We start from the raw sequence: 14,986 nt of genomic DNA, 5'->3' as shown, positions 1-14,986 counted from the left end.
CATAAAAACCATAAAGAATAAGGCTTCTTCATAAAGACCATAAAGAATAAGGCTTCTTCAACTTTCAATCAGGAACAAAAAATAAGCCTATACATTTAAAAGATATAATGCTTTGACATTTATCATGCTAATTATTGATGTTAGACTGATAAGAAAAATTATATTGTGATGACATTTTTGACTATATTGCCTAGCACTAGTTTCAGGGGATCAGCACTAGTATCATGGATTTCACTGTCATAATTCACTTTCATCCAAAACGATGGTAAGGAGTAGGTATATTCTCTGACACACAGCCCTGAAATAGTTGATGTTATAGCAGTAAGTAGCATAAGACTCTGGATTCTTTGTGGTATTCACAATAATAATTACTCTGTGTTGCTGCAGTTATCAACATGTACCAAGTGGTTACTTGGTCAGAGGCATTAGCTACATAACATCACTGGTAGTCTATGGCAGATAAAAGGGATACTCATGAGTGTACCACTTTTGTTTTCTATCTAGGTTTTTCATGGGACAGGCCAAGATTATGCAAACATCATCACTGATGGGTCCTCAGATGAAGACAAGGTAGAAGTAACATTACTGTGAAATGTCAAGAATAGTGCTTTTGGACAATATAAGATCAGACTCTGATCAGACAATTATAGTTGGCTAATACCTAAATCCATATTGTTGACTTTTTACTAGACTGTCCAGGTTATAGGCCACCATCAACAATAACGAGTCTTCAGATGATGACAAGGTACATGCTAATATCTCGGTGGTGTCAAATAAATTATACTCATATTAATACTTATCTTTCCAGGATAGAATAAAGGTTTTTCCAAAAAGGCTTTTGCTATAATATGAAAACCTGAGGCATTTAGCTATAGATGTAAACATCTTATTTACACATGTTCCTGATGGCCCAAGTGCCACAGAGCAAGAAGCAGGAAGCACAGATGTCTCTCGACGAAGACAGACATTTATTAAGCATGAGACACAAAAGATAACAAACGGCACTCACACAGGACAAATTAATGAAAACAAGGTACAAATATTAATAAGTATTAATGGTTGTGGTATCACTTGCATGATACTGATATTTTTTATTTGCCCTGAGGCAAGTCATTTCCTCAAACTATTGTATTTTTGTGAAAACATTAAATTTTACTGAGGATAACTTTTTTTTTTAAGTGACCATTCCACTGTAACAGATGCATTTACCATTGCCTAAATCTTTTCTTGTTTTTTTGTCGGCAAAGTTTAAATGAGGAGCCAACATGATGATTATAGATGATGAATGTTCAGATGGTGAAAGGTAAGTGTTGCTATACTACTATTGTGTGGACATGAATGCACAGTGATTAGTCAGTTTGCAAAAGTTTATATTCATAAAAGCAATAAATAATTTAGAAGTTGTATATTTATTTTGTGTACACTTGTATACAAGGTGGAGCCAAATCAAGAATACAGTATTCGGCAAAGCACAATAGTGGTTTTTACGAATATCTATTTCATATTTAACTTGTTTTATACAATTGCCTTTACTCCAGATTCTGTACCATTACTGCTATTTAGACACTCGCTATTTAAAGCTTCACCATGAACTGCTTTAATTTGGTAGTCTCTCCCTGAAAATTACTTCAGTAAGGATAAAAACGCTGATACATTAGTGCTGAAAATAAAGCAACGTGGTATTCTAACTGAGTAAAAGAATAAACCAGACTCACAATAGCGCGTGTCTTTTCACTGCTTTCCTTCTTTACTCTTTCTACCGCATACAGTCTTTTGTTATAGCACCACCAAGTGGGCATAAAGCAGATCAGACAATATGCAATATTTTCCTCTAGTTTTAAGAGAAATGGGTATGAGAATAGAATAAAATATCCCATTTGTTGTTTTCTTATTCTCGTCACAGCACTGAAAATGTACTCCACTATATAACATTTTATGGGGAAGACACACAAGAGTACATTGAAAATAATTTCCCCTTCTAACATTAGCAGGTACTCCATGTAATATTAACCAGCATCAAAGGGTTAAAAGAAATTCGAAGGAAACAAATTTTGCAGTTGAACATCAGCATATAGGGTGACGTGCCTGTTGTAGCATGTGAGGTGGCTTCAAAAACAAGTAGGAAATCCTGCACAAACTTCAAGGTTTTTTCTCCAGATTAGCAGAGAGCATTGTCTCCTCAACAATTCCACTGTTCTACTGCTTCATTGCTTGCAGATAATGAAGCTCACCTGTGTACTATTAAGGTTATTGCAAAGTGACATTCATATCTGGCTGAGTCAAATGGCCCTACAATATCAATCCCCACATTTTGCCATGGGCCATCAGGTAAAGTAACAGGCCAGAGTGGTGATACTTGAACCTCTGTGCTTTTCTCATTCATCTGACATGCAACATATGACATGAATTTTTTTTCCTTAACAGAGCTATCCATTCCTGGCCACCAATACTGGTCTCAGTCTCTGCTTGGTGCAAACAGCACCCAGTCAGTTTTGTGTGCCAAGGCCACGAACATTTTCCTGAGTAGGGACCAACAGCCGATAGGAGCCCTGGAACATTAGCTAATTTCGGACAGTTTGTGTCTGACTGAGAAGTATGAGCTAATTTCTATACTTAAGACATTTGCTAATATAAGCCAACCTGTCTTGATTTTCTTTTTTAATGCACTTAATGCTTGGGGCACATTGCACATTCTTACTCAAATTCATCCAAGGAGAAGGCCTTCAATTCAGTGTCCAGCAAGGTACCTAGTTCCATGTTATATGCTCTGTGTTTTCCTCTAATGGCAGTTGTTAGTGAGAAATGATTATGCCTACCTGCCTGGTATAGACGTATACCTTTTACCGGTGTCTTCAATACACACCAAAGCTTAATGGAGTTTTTGGCCTTATCAACATTTTCTACTTTTATAAACTGATATTGGGGCTACTAAATTACAATTTTTCAAAGAATGCAAAAATAAGACGTACATAAATGTGTCCCTACTAAATTCTTGGCCATGAAAATTGCATCACATATTATGAATTCAGTCCAATTTTCTCTAAAATAAAGCTAAATTGGGAAAGAAATCGGATACAGACCTTCATTGGACAGTGCAGAGTAAAATGCCAGAGCACATCACGTTTTTCTTTTGCTGTGGAAATGAGTCACACAAGAACTTTGCACAGTGGATTTCCTAAAAGTAGCTAGCTGGTAATTACATTCTTAGTATAAAGTAGCTAGCTAATGTTACATTCTTGATCTGCATCTTGCTAAACTAATGTTAGTGTTGTCCATCTGCAATTTCTGACACGGAGACAGCTTTGTCAAAACGCAAGTAGTTTCATCACAGTGACAAAGAACAAAGCATAACACTGTGTACTGATGTTCAATAAGCAATTAATATAGACAATTAGCTCATCATAATAGACTAGCCTATCAAGGCCAAGCTATTATCCTAGCAATAAAGTCAAGTGTTATTTAATAAATGCTCTTCAATGTAGAATTAATCTTCTAAAATTTGTGAAATCTGAAAATTTGTGAAATCATTTTTGAGAAACATAGTCCATGAATTTAGTAGGGCCCTACACATAAATACGCATGTATTTATAAACTCACCACCTATTTTATGAACATTACATGTTCATAAATTTATAAACATAAACCTTTATTAGAAACACTTTGTAGGTTAGTGTTATGGATAAGGTTAAAGATTCTAGCCTCTTTTTTGTCATGCACAATTTATGTTTACCATGCACCATGTCTTCATCTATTGCCAGTATATGACAGATTTTTGAATGGAAGACCACTCACATCCCAGCTGTGACCCTGATACATATTCAAACTTCAATAACACTGCTATGCCCAATAACTTTATACTAGCTATAAATCCACATCCAAAATCCTTACCATGTCAGTGTTATAAGCTATATTGAGAATAGTCTATTACACAAAATATTTGGTCCGTAGTGTTCCTGCTTTATTAAATGCTTCTAATAAAGTGGGTGGTGATTATACAAGGCTACGTAAATGTGAGTGAATTGTGTTTCCACATTTCTGGATAGAGTTTCATACTCAGAATACCTAGGATAGAAAGTAAGACAGCCCAGGACATTTTGAGATTCTCATACAACAGTAGAGTTGTAAAGTTGATCAAATCATAAATAACCTTGTAACTAAAGCTGGATTTGTGCTCATTGTTTTTCACACATCAAAACTGAGTAGACTAAACGGAAAACACCATTTTACAGTAATTACATAGGCTCAATCGTTTTGAAAAGGTTCATTCCACAAACAAATTCCTGTTAATAATGTTGACATTAGTGAATTTGTTGATGACTATATTACTGTACTACAGCGTGTATGTTGTCTTCTTAAGTAATAGATCTCTGAAAGCTTGTCTATCAGATTATGGATTTTGCCATAGTTCCACACATACTACATGTCTTGCCACCTTGAATTAAATACAGTAACAGTTCATAAAAATTCACAATACAATCATGTTACAATTAAATTACAAACAAGTGACCTAAAATTTCAATCAAGAGAATGTGAGCTTATGAAGGGGAAGTGTCCTTTGTTTAAGATAGTAAAGCAGATAATCCACTCAGATGAAGCATAGAGCTGTCATTCTGTAGCTCATACAGTCACACAGCATTCCACAGCAATGACCCATGTTTCCCTTCAAACGAAATCACACTTCAACGTCATACATCACATTCTATCTTAAGGTTACGTAACACAACTCACCCGCTTACGCAAAATTAAGAACTTTCCCCTTAGGACATACATAATTTTATATTCATTAGTGATTACTCATCCATCCACTCACAGGCTTTTATAGTCTTAATTCATAATACACAGTTTATAGCTTCATAACACACAGTAAGTTGCTATTTTAAAATGATTATGAATTTAATGGAGCTGAGTATCATGACACACATTCTCATAAGCACTGACGTAAGATCCTAAATCATAATATCATTCCCTTATCACAATGGTCAAAAACATCAGGCCACAATCACAATTATTGACAATTACAGCGGTCTGAAATGATGTCAGGGATAAATTACTTTCCATCAAGTTCTTGCCAAGCCTGTTCATATGCCCCTGTGAACAATCCAGCTGTACAAGGCAATTCTGTTTTGACCTTTCAGCAGTGCGGAAGGCAAATGATTTACATTTGAGTCCCCCACAGGCCTTCAAGGAGTCAGAACGTACAAGACATGGTACTGGGATAGCACCACATAACTGGAATTTTCTGCATCTACTCCTTTACAAGAAAATGAGCCACATTGATTTATTCTTTCCACTGTTTGAAGCAAGCAATATATTTTTAATTTAATATTTTTTTTTTTGCCTTATCCTACTTTAGCTTGTGCATTGTACTACTAGTATTTAGAAAGCATAGCATGTATTTTTCCAAGTATAACAATGTATGAAGAAAATTACAATCATTGTATGTATACGGTATGAACAGTACTCTTGAGGAATGAAGAAGTGGACCACTCACACTACATGTCTCTCCCGCTCAGTCCCACAGAAGTGGACCATTCACACTACATGTCTATCCCGCTCACTCCCTCTTTTGGCACTGGTATTGGCATTCCGAGCTGTGGAGCTGGGCTTGGTCTTTCCCACTGGAGGCACAGAGGTTAACTTGGAGGCTCCTACAGGCTCAACAATTGTGTTGATCACTGGAGAATTTCATAATAAATAAAAAAAATTGATATCTGTAAAAGTCTGTCAGCATTAATTAAAAATAAATCTAATTTATAAATACATATAACTCACCCTCTAGCTGTCTCTGCACTCTTCTCAGTTCTTGAAGAATAGAGGAGATTTCCTGTTACACAGAAATGGTTACTTACACAAATTTAAATAGGCATATTTCAAATTCCATTTTGATTGTGATCATTAACGCCAGTGGTTTTAAACCAAATGGCCCTTACTTTGTTTGAGGTTTTAATGATAGGAACTTCATTTTCAGCATTGATCTTTGCTTCAGTCTCCTCCCACACCGCTGTCTTGTTGTGAAACAAAGCCCTGTAGACAGAAAAGCAAACAAAAACATAACACTAAAGGTGAGGATTCAACAAAACAAATACAACAAAAAAGACAAGCTGTGTAAATTATTGCATATTGTCTTAATGCCATATTTTTACACTTAATGTACAAAGAGTGAGCATTTGTAATTTGAAATTATTTTGTTTTAATAATGGTGGTGGAAATGGAATGACATAAGCAGTGTAAGGTAGGAAATGTGAAGATAGGTGAGGTAGATAATTACTTCATTTTCTCAGCCAGCTGCTCTGTGTTTTCTCTGATTGCCTGAGACAGCTGAGAAACAGGGTTGAGCATTAGGTTGTCCAACAGGACCTGGATACAGAAGGTGAAGTCACAAAAAAGTTAATTTGCATTTTATTTGGACAAAATAACTCGTAGGCAATCAGTAGATCAGTTAGATAGTCTTCATAGTGCATATTAAATAAAATGGGCTATTATAGAATCCATTTTTAAAATGGGAAAAAGATTCAGTTAATGTGAATGAATTTGACCTCTTCACGGGTCCAGGTACGCCGTTTGGAGTCATTCATATTTGAGTCAACTGGACTGGTGGAGCCTGGAGGAACTTTCTGGTAGTTCAGACTTGCCTCAGGTATGTGATGCACCAGCTGCTAGAGAATCAGTGACATTAAAAACAACATCTATGACTTAGAAAATCATCTCTGATTCTTTCAGACTGTTGTGAACTCATCCCTTCACTGGTTCTGAATCCAATGTAAAAGGGGCTTTCTGCTCACAAATATTAAAGCTTTTGAACATTTTTGTTGTCAAAAAAGTGCCAAATACAGCAAAAAAACAGCTCTCTAAAACTTGCACACATACACTATACCTATGAATATTTGAAGATTAAATGAGTAAAATGGTCCACAGTAATTTCTGAAGCATTATACTTAAATTTTGGAAGTTAAGTCATTTAGAAAAGCAGATTACACATGGATTTAAAGTACAGATTGGTTCATTAATAGCATTTATTAATAACAAAACAAATATTCAATTAACTAAATAATACGTCCAACTACAAATACTGCAAATAACATATGGATAATGCACAGTACTACCTGAAGGTTACTGGATAATTCTAACTATTTTGTAAGTTTATTCAATGATCTCTTTAAATGAAACAACTGTGCAAATTATAATAGTGCAAATATTTTGTGCAGTGTCAGGTGTCATGGGAGAATGGGTTTGTGTTGGAACTTATTTAGCTAACAAGTACAAAAAGCTTTTATTTTCCATTGAAATAGCACAGTATCTTTAGCTATCACAATGTGATGGCACTGTTTATTTCTTTATGGCACCAGAAGACCAAATCATATGGTGTCACGCTTTCAAAGTTTGGATTGTTGTTTTACATGTGTGTCCATGCTAGTTCTAATTGTAATATGTGTAAATTTTGCTGAAGTCTCATACAATTATTTGTGGTTGTACATAAACTCTCTGGGCCACAACCATCATCTTTGCATTTTTTTTTTACTAGCTTTTCATTTTATTTTACACTGATACTATTTTTAACTGCAGAACAACTGGACACAATCTAAGCTAATTTGCACATAACATTCATACACCTCTGTCATACAATGTAAAACATTTACAATAAACTGAAGAAAAAAAAAACACAAAGGGGAAATATTTTTTATAGATTTCGTATCACACAAATAATAAGAGTGGAATTTTATGAAACACAGTTTATAGACAATGCCTACACTGCAAAAAAAATACCTTATGTGGCCTGTAATGATTTGTCTGTGATGGGCACAGAGGCACACTTCATTGTCTTCACAGGTAGAGCACAAGAGTTCAGAGAACCCCCACAAAGTGTAGCAATGAGAGTCTCAATGAATTGAATTTGACACACGTATTGAATCTGCTTTGGTTCTTTTGCTTTGTTGTAGTGTCTTTCTTTTTTTATGGGACGTTTGAGGTAGAGTGTGGACAGAGGCAATTGGTAGCCGGCAGGAGGAGCAGTCTGTAAAAGGATCACAAGGAGAGGAAGAAGTGTGGTTTCAAGATTGTTACTGGTTCTACCAGCAGCCCAAGCTTTGTGTGACTATGCCTTGTTTGGTTATACTTTGTTTTTTCCCAGTTTGTGTTAGTGAAGGAGTTAAGTTAGTTATTCTCTTTTCTTTTCTTAGGCAAGTTATTTTCACGTGATTATTAGCTGTTTTATTATATTATTTATATATTATTTTCATTTAGACTGAAGATAAATAAACTATGCTACTATTTTAATGCTGATTGTATGTGAAGTAGGGGAATGGGGAGAACCCAGAGGTTTCTTTTACACATGTTATAACTTTTTCTAGACTGAGTTGTAACAGTGGTGCACTGAGAAGTACAGTATCAACTGATCAGCCACAGGAGGAGCGGCCCCCCTTTGAGTCTCTGAGTTTCCTCTCAAGGTTTCTTCCTCGTGCTCTAGGGAGTGTTTCCATGCCACTGCCGCCCTTTGCTTGCTCACTGGGGGCTTGGACTCAGACATTTGTAAAGATGCCCTGTGACATCATTTGATCACGTGACCCGAGTGTGGAGATAGCAAAATCACTTGTGTATCCATTGCTTGAATCTGCTAAAACAAAGAACTTTATTCCAAACTTTGTGGGTTTGTTCTAGATGTACTGACACACATCATTATTGATTATTTTCTTGGCTACTATGCATTTATGGTTCACTGATCTGACAGGAATGGACTTGCAAACATTTCACAATCATATTAAGACCTGATGCAAAGGGTTATATCCAGGTTTATATATTTTTTTCTTATGATTTATTACATTTTCATCTGGATTGTTCAAGTATATATATTCCACAATATTCCTTGCAAGGTGTTTCTGGTCATAACTAAAGCACAACACATGACACTGAATAAGGAACTGCATCTCCAGTAGTGTTTTATTCTTGGCATCTTCAAGTCAGCCATATAACAACAACAGGCCATACATCTGTCCCAGTTTTATTTCTTCCCCCATATACATTCTTTTTAACCTGCTTGTTACCTATACTTAGATAACACCTCTCTGATCAAAAAACAATTTCTTGTGTTTATTTGGTTATGGCTTGCTAGGTTTTTAATCTTCTTATGCTTCTCAATGCTGTACTGCACTTGCTGAATACTATGTAACATTTTTTTCGACATATGTTATTCCCACTGATTAGCAGACATTAGGCATTAATATTGTGATGCGACACACAACGTGATTCCTTTATAATAGTTAATGAATTAATAAAAAATTGTTTGGATTTGGAGGATCCAATGAGTTTTTGCTTTGAGTTGTTGATGTCTATTGTTGGTTGTAGAGAAATCTTCCAAAGTTCAGTTTTGATCATTAAAGTCTTAGAAATCTAATACTTTTTACTATGATGAACATTGTTTTGGCTAGTCTTTAAACAGAACATGTGCTACAAAATACCAGTATCCTCATGGGCCTAAGAGTATTAAAGTAAAGTAGTGATAAAGGTTTGACATGTTTCCTGTGACAGCAGCCACAATGTCTTTGCACAAAACTGCAATCAGCTTGGTTCTCTCATCTAAAACCAAAGTATTTCAATAGAACAGGTGTGACTCCCCTTTTCTGTATCAATTCCTCCTCACCTCTTTGATACTCTGTGGTTGTTTGGCACTTGACCTGGTAGTACTCAGGCTATCAGCTAGCATATTTGGCTAGATTGGCTTGTGTGTTCAGCCAGTTTACTTTTCAAGTGAACATATCCAGTGTGAAGAGTTCACTGCTGCTGTGCACAGGTAATTTGAATGTAGCTGTTATTCACCACTTTTGAGATGTTACTACAGTGTTTATTGTGCAAACCCATATTGCGATGATAAAAATATGACTGAAAATAAAAGTATGATTAAAAGTGAAGAACCCACAAACCAGTGTTGGCCAATGTATAAATGTGTAAATGTCATCACAAATATCTTCAATAGAACAACTATGAGCGTCAGAAAGCTGTTGGTGAACAATGCAGTTATTAGGCCCACCTCCTCTCTGGCAGAGATAGTAGATGCAGGGGTGTTGGGCATGGAGCCTGGAGATGTATTGGTTCCCATGACCGAAGATGTTTGGGCATCGCCATCTCCAGCTACATCATGGATTTCACGTGCTAGGATGGCAAGATCTTTGGCCAGATCTTGACTTAGCCTGCACCAAATGTAGAAAATAAGCAAAAATGTATCTGTATGTGTTAATTGTGGTTATAGCATGATGGAGGAAAATATAAGGATTTGCAGATGTTTATTTTAGACTTTTTAAAATTGTATGACCTAAATGAAATCAGAAAGCTCTTGAACAGATATTTTCATCAATCTGTGGAACACTACTAGTAATTGACAGTGGCGGTTTTTATAAACAAAAATGCAAAAAGGGCAAGCATTACACTGCATAATATTCATGAATTTCAGGGTCCTATAAGTACTATTGGTGTCCTATAAGTACTATTGGTGAATGCCAAGATAATTGTTCATTCAGTATTCAGGGAATCTCTGGGCAAATGACCTGGCAATTTCTGCACTGTGAGTGGACCAGTTTTGGTAGTGTTTATTCTGAGCTTCTTCCTCCTCTGTCTCCAAGGAACCAGGCTTCAGCCGAGCTTGGATCTTCTTTTTTGGTGTTTGTGTCTGCGTCTGCGTTGAGGCTGATGCATGAGCATGTTTGTTTTTAGAATTGGAACTGGTTTCAAACTCCTCCTCTGATGTAGAAGAATAGTCGAAACCCTTCTGTCTCCGTCGAGAACCTCCAGGGAAAAGAGGAGGACAAAGGTAATGTTGATGTTCCAACAAAACTTTATCAACAATATGATGCTAATGTTACACATTTTGAGCAGCATCATTCATAGGTAGGTGCAGTGGGTATCTGAAAAGAATTTGTTTGGCTCATACTCACTGTTTGTGCTATTGTGTTTTGCCTGGCTAGTGCGTGTGCGCATGGAGGAATGTTTCTCTACAGCTGAAGTCCCTTTAATGGTTGTCTGTTTTGGTTCCCCTGAAGAAAGTTTACGCCCACTGATGCTACTTTCAGCTGCACGGCTGGGTGTCCCGGGTTTGACACTAATTGATTCATTATCACTTGGAGCAGTGAAAGACCCTGTGCGCTTGCGGGGCATGGCCAGAATGTCCAACCTAGACAGTTTCTTCCCATCACCAGGAATCTTTGTGTGCTCTGAACTCTGAGAGCCACGGTCTGTTTCTGCTCCCTCATTGTCAGAAGTATCTCCCAACCGGGCACGACGCAGCATGGAGGCTCGGGTGGGTCTGGGGGCTGAAAGACTGTTGGATCGAGTCAGCACTTGAAGACCTGCTTTGTTTGATTTCCTAATATCTTCCTTTTGCAGGGTTCCTGTGAGTTTCTTGTGGTTGGCAGGTCTTGAGCATGACTCGTGGTCAGAGGCAGCAGTGTCAGGCCACAGCTGCTGGCCATGGCTGTTCTGGTTCTCAGAGAGATCTAACGAAGCACGGTTACCAGCACTGTGGTGTAACTGGAAATGGTGGGCTACCTCAGCTTTTGCAGTGTTATCTGCAGTGGCATGGTTACGTCGTTTTTCTGAAAGTCGATCACGAGCTGTTGGTTGAGCAGACAGACTAGAAGCACATTTGTCCTTACAGAGTCCATTGGAAGATGTCCGTTTGATGGATGCACTGACTGGGGCATTTTTACTGCTGACCACACTCACAGAACTGGCAGTGTCCACATCTGATTCACCAGAAAGAGAATCGTCTGCTTGTCCAAGGGAACCCCCATTTTTACATGGCTGAGCAGATACTGCTTGCTTGCTCTCTTGGGACACCAAATTTCTCATATCATCAGATAAAGCACTGTCACTTCCTCCTGTTCCTAGGTCCCTTAAGGCAGGGTGACTAGAGATGTGTGGTAACCTTTTAACCTGAATGTTGTCACTTGGCCGATCTTTGGTAAAGCTCTCCTGACGGACAAAAGATGATGAGTAGTGCTCTTTGGAGAACACTGCATCTCTCTCTTGATTTTGAAGGTTGGGTGCTGAAGAGTTAGGCTTCACCGGCCGCCTTGGCTCATGGCTGCTTAGGTGTCTTATCAAGACAGTAGTTGGAGGCAGCTTTAAAGAGGGATCTCTGTCAGTCTGGGACAGAGCAGCAATCCGGAAAGTATCCGATTTACATGAACCATCCTCAGAACCAATGTAGAATGAAGTGGATTTAGGTGTGGTTGCTGGCACCTTGTGGGGAACATTTTCAGTTGGTGATGGTGTAGTAGGCCTGTGATGCCCCTGAGTCCTTGTGTTTCTGTCAAGGATGGAACCATCATCTGAACGACTTGTGTCACTCAAGCTATCAGGATCTACATCATCCTGGACCTTCAGCCTGTGGGTAGAGTCCTGCTGCTGTGGTGTTCTGGAGCTTCTTTCTGTTGGCTCATTATTCAGGTTGGGGTTATGTTGGATCAGAATGTTTGGTGTGGAAATCTCCTGCTTCTCTCCTGCAGGAGGGACTTGAGGAAGAAGTCTCCTGGTTCTGGAGCTCTGACTGCACTCTGATTCTGAATTCTCTAAACTTTGGCTAACCATCAGTGCCACTCTGCCATCTGCAATACCAAAAGAGTTTACCTATTCAAATTGATTGCAAAGATGGCAATGTCTCCATTCACATAAAAGTCTCTGATAGTTCACTTTAAATACTTCACCTCTGATGGCAAGCTCTCCTTGGGTTGAAGTTCCTGAAGGTGCCTGTGTGGTACCAGCTTCACTGTAAGTGTCTGCTAGGCTTGCCCACCGAGACACCCATTTAGGTTGTCCCTCCAGGTCAGTATGTCCCTACATTCAATAAAGGAAAGCAATTCAATGACAGTTAAGTTTCACTTTATTATTGGTAATCCTAAAACAAGTTCAGGAACGAGAGAATGTAATATAGTTCCCATGTGAATACTACCTGCACCAAGCTAGCTGGGTCCCCACTGAGACTGCCACTAAGACCTGCTGTTGGCATATCAACAGATCCACTCTGAACATGGTTAAAGATTGCTTGCTCATTGATGACAGGTCTATAAACTCCAAAGGTTTGACCACTGTATTCTGGGGCATCAAGTACACCAAAAACCTGTTGAAAGAGTGAAAATATAATTTCATAGTTTAATGTTAAGGGAATGCTATTCATATGCATATAGGTCTGTGTAGAACCTATGACATGAGCTAAAAGCACCTAACAGATTTTCCACCTGATCGATCATATTCCGAGCCTCTTCCACTTCTTTATCCTGAGATTCTGTCTCAATGGTGTAGGTTCCAGCATCACTTAAACTATCTTCCTCCTCTGTGTGCACCATCCTAGAGGACTTTGAATCTACCCCAGACACTGCTACTGAAGAAAGCTGGGGGAAGGATGAGCTTACAGGGGAGGTACTGGAGACTAGACTCAAGGTTGGTTGGTGAGATGGAACTGTGACAGGGGAAGAGGATGAAAAAATTGCCTGGGAAAGTGCCGGTAGCTGAGATGGAGAGGATGTGTAGGAGACACTGGAGGGCCCACATGTATTTGGTGGAGATGGTGTGAGAAGATTGTGAGCTGGAGACACCATCACTGGTGGTGCTGACTTGGGTGATGGAGATATCTGTTCCGAGTCCTTATGTAACTCAGCAGAAAAATCTTGAGCCATCTTAGACTTCTTTCCAACACTACCAAAAGGCTTACTGGTAATAGCTGGAGAACAACGAGAGGAAGGGCCAGATGAGGAGGGAGAAATACTGCTCCGGTTAATTGGCTCTTCTGTTTTCTCCCTCTTTAGTGAACTGGACCTTTGGAGACCACTATGACTGGAGCCTTTAAGAGGAACTGTAATTTGCTGTGTAGCAGGAATATGCCCATGCACTGAGGCGGGTCTTTCACCATAAGCCCCACCCTTACGTCTGTCCAATTTGGCCTTCAGAGCAGAATAGGTTTCTGCATGTGCTGGATTGTGGGTGAATGACTGCGAACGCTTCTTTCGGGGATTGTCATCGAGAAACTCAATGATAAAGGCCTGTTGGCTAAGGGTCTCCCGATGTCCAGACTTCACGAGACTTTCAGTAAGAGAGGTGGTTTCCTCCACATGTGTAGCATCATTTTTCTCTGGATGCACGTAAAAGTCCTGAACTTGTTTGAATGGTAACAGTGGCTGAGGCTGGAAAGAACCATTGGAATGGATGGACTGTTGGGGTGGCAATGTATCAGATGTCCCAGATATTTTGGAAATGGTTGATTGGTGTAACTGGGTTGAGTAATGTGAATTGCTTCCCTTTTCTTTAATTACTGGATCTTCTGAATCACTTTGAGTACCATCTTCATGATGGTGGCCTACAAAGCAAATGTAAACATTTTACAGTGATATTTCCAGAGATTTATCAAGGCAAATCAAAAGATGTTGTACAGCATATGGAAAACATGCATCTACAAACAAAGTGCAATTTATAAATATAGCTTTAAAAACCGTTTTTACCTTTGAGTGTCCTAATGTGCATAGCAAGATCACTCTTGGTGCTGTAGACATCATCACAAGGTGGCCGCCTATGAATCATGCTGACATCACTCTGCACCAACCAGTCAGCCACCTTACTCTCGGCTGACAGAACATCCACAGGTGCAGTAGCCAGTGGCTTCCTATTCTGCTGCTGTTTGCTGCGCTGGTGAGATGAGAACTTAGTCACATGGTCCTTGATTTTTATCTTTCCTGGTGTGCATTCATCAAACTCAATGGTGAACGAGGCATGGCTCTGGACAACTGGTGGTGTGGGAGTCAGGAGAGCATTAGTATCTTTGGTTGGAAAATCGTTTAGCTCCACTGCTGGGGTCACTGGGTGTGTTGGGAACTCCTTGGTGGGAATCTCAAAATAGCTTGGCTCCCGATGGTACACAAATGCTGATTTGCTTTGGCTATCATGAAAATCCTGAAGAGAGCCACTGACCTCTGCTTCAGCATCAAGGTCCTCTTTATGAATCTCTGTA

The 14,986-nt window shown here is 38.8% G+C and overlaps 1 protein-coding gene across 4 annotated transcripts in view; it reads right to left on the bottom strand.

The window, feature by feature from the left end:
* Positions 1-951: 951 nt before the first annotated feature.
* The window catches only part of cep170bb (centrosomal protein 170Bb), a 31,335-nt gene continuing 17,300 nt past the window's right edge, over positions 952-14,986 (bottom strand). For 2 of the 4 annotated variants that reach the window (XM_027005276.3, XM_081718154.1), the window contains 12 exons: positions 14,481-14,981; positions 13,224-14,338; positions 12,938-13,105; positions 12,693-12,822; positions 10,923-12,593; positions 10,536-10,773; positions 10,022-10,181; positions 6,537-6,656; positions 6,269-6,357; positions 5,931-6,024; positions 5,773-5,824; positions 952-5,675 (listed from right to left, as the gene is read on the bottom strand). In XM_027005276.3, coding sequence (XP_026861077.3) covers positions 5,533-5,675; positions 5,773-5,824; positions 5,931-6,024; positions 6,269-6,357; positions 6,537-6,656; positions 10,022-10,181; positions 10,536-10,773; positions 10,923-12,593; positions 12,693-12,822; positions 12,938-13,105; positions 13,224-14,338; positions 14,481-14,981 — 4,481 coding nt within the window. In that variant the 3' untranslated portion in view covers positions 952-5,532. The remainder of the gene's footprint in view (positions 5,676-5,772; positions 5,825-5,930; positions 6,025-6,268; positions 6,358-6,536; positions 6,657-10,021; positions 10,182-10,535; positions 10,774-10,922; positions 12,594-12,692; positions 12,823-12,937; positions 13,106-13,223; positions 14,339-14,480; positions 14,982-14,986) is intronic. The other 2 variants (XM_027005294.3, XM_027005285.3) reach the window with 2 other exon arrangements.

This window comes from Electrophorus electricus, chromosome 7 (assembly GCF_041902795.1).
Source record: "Electrophorus electricus isolate QZ-2024a chromosome 7, ASM4190279v1, whole genome shotgun sequence".
Lineage (NCBI taxonomy): Eukaryota > Metazoa > Chordata > Actinopteri > Gymnotiformes > Gymnotidae > Electrophorus > Electrophorus electricus.
The sequence above is the reverse complement of the archived record's forward strand: the minus strand, read 5'-3'. Positions and strand labels throughout refer to the sequence as shown.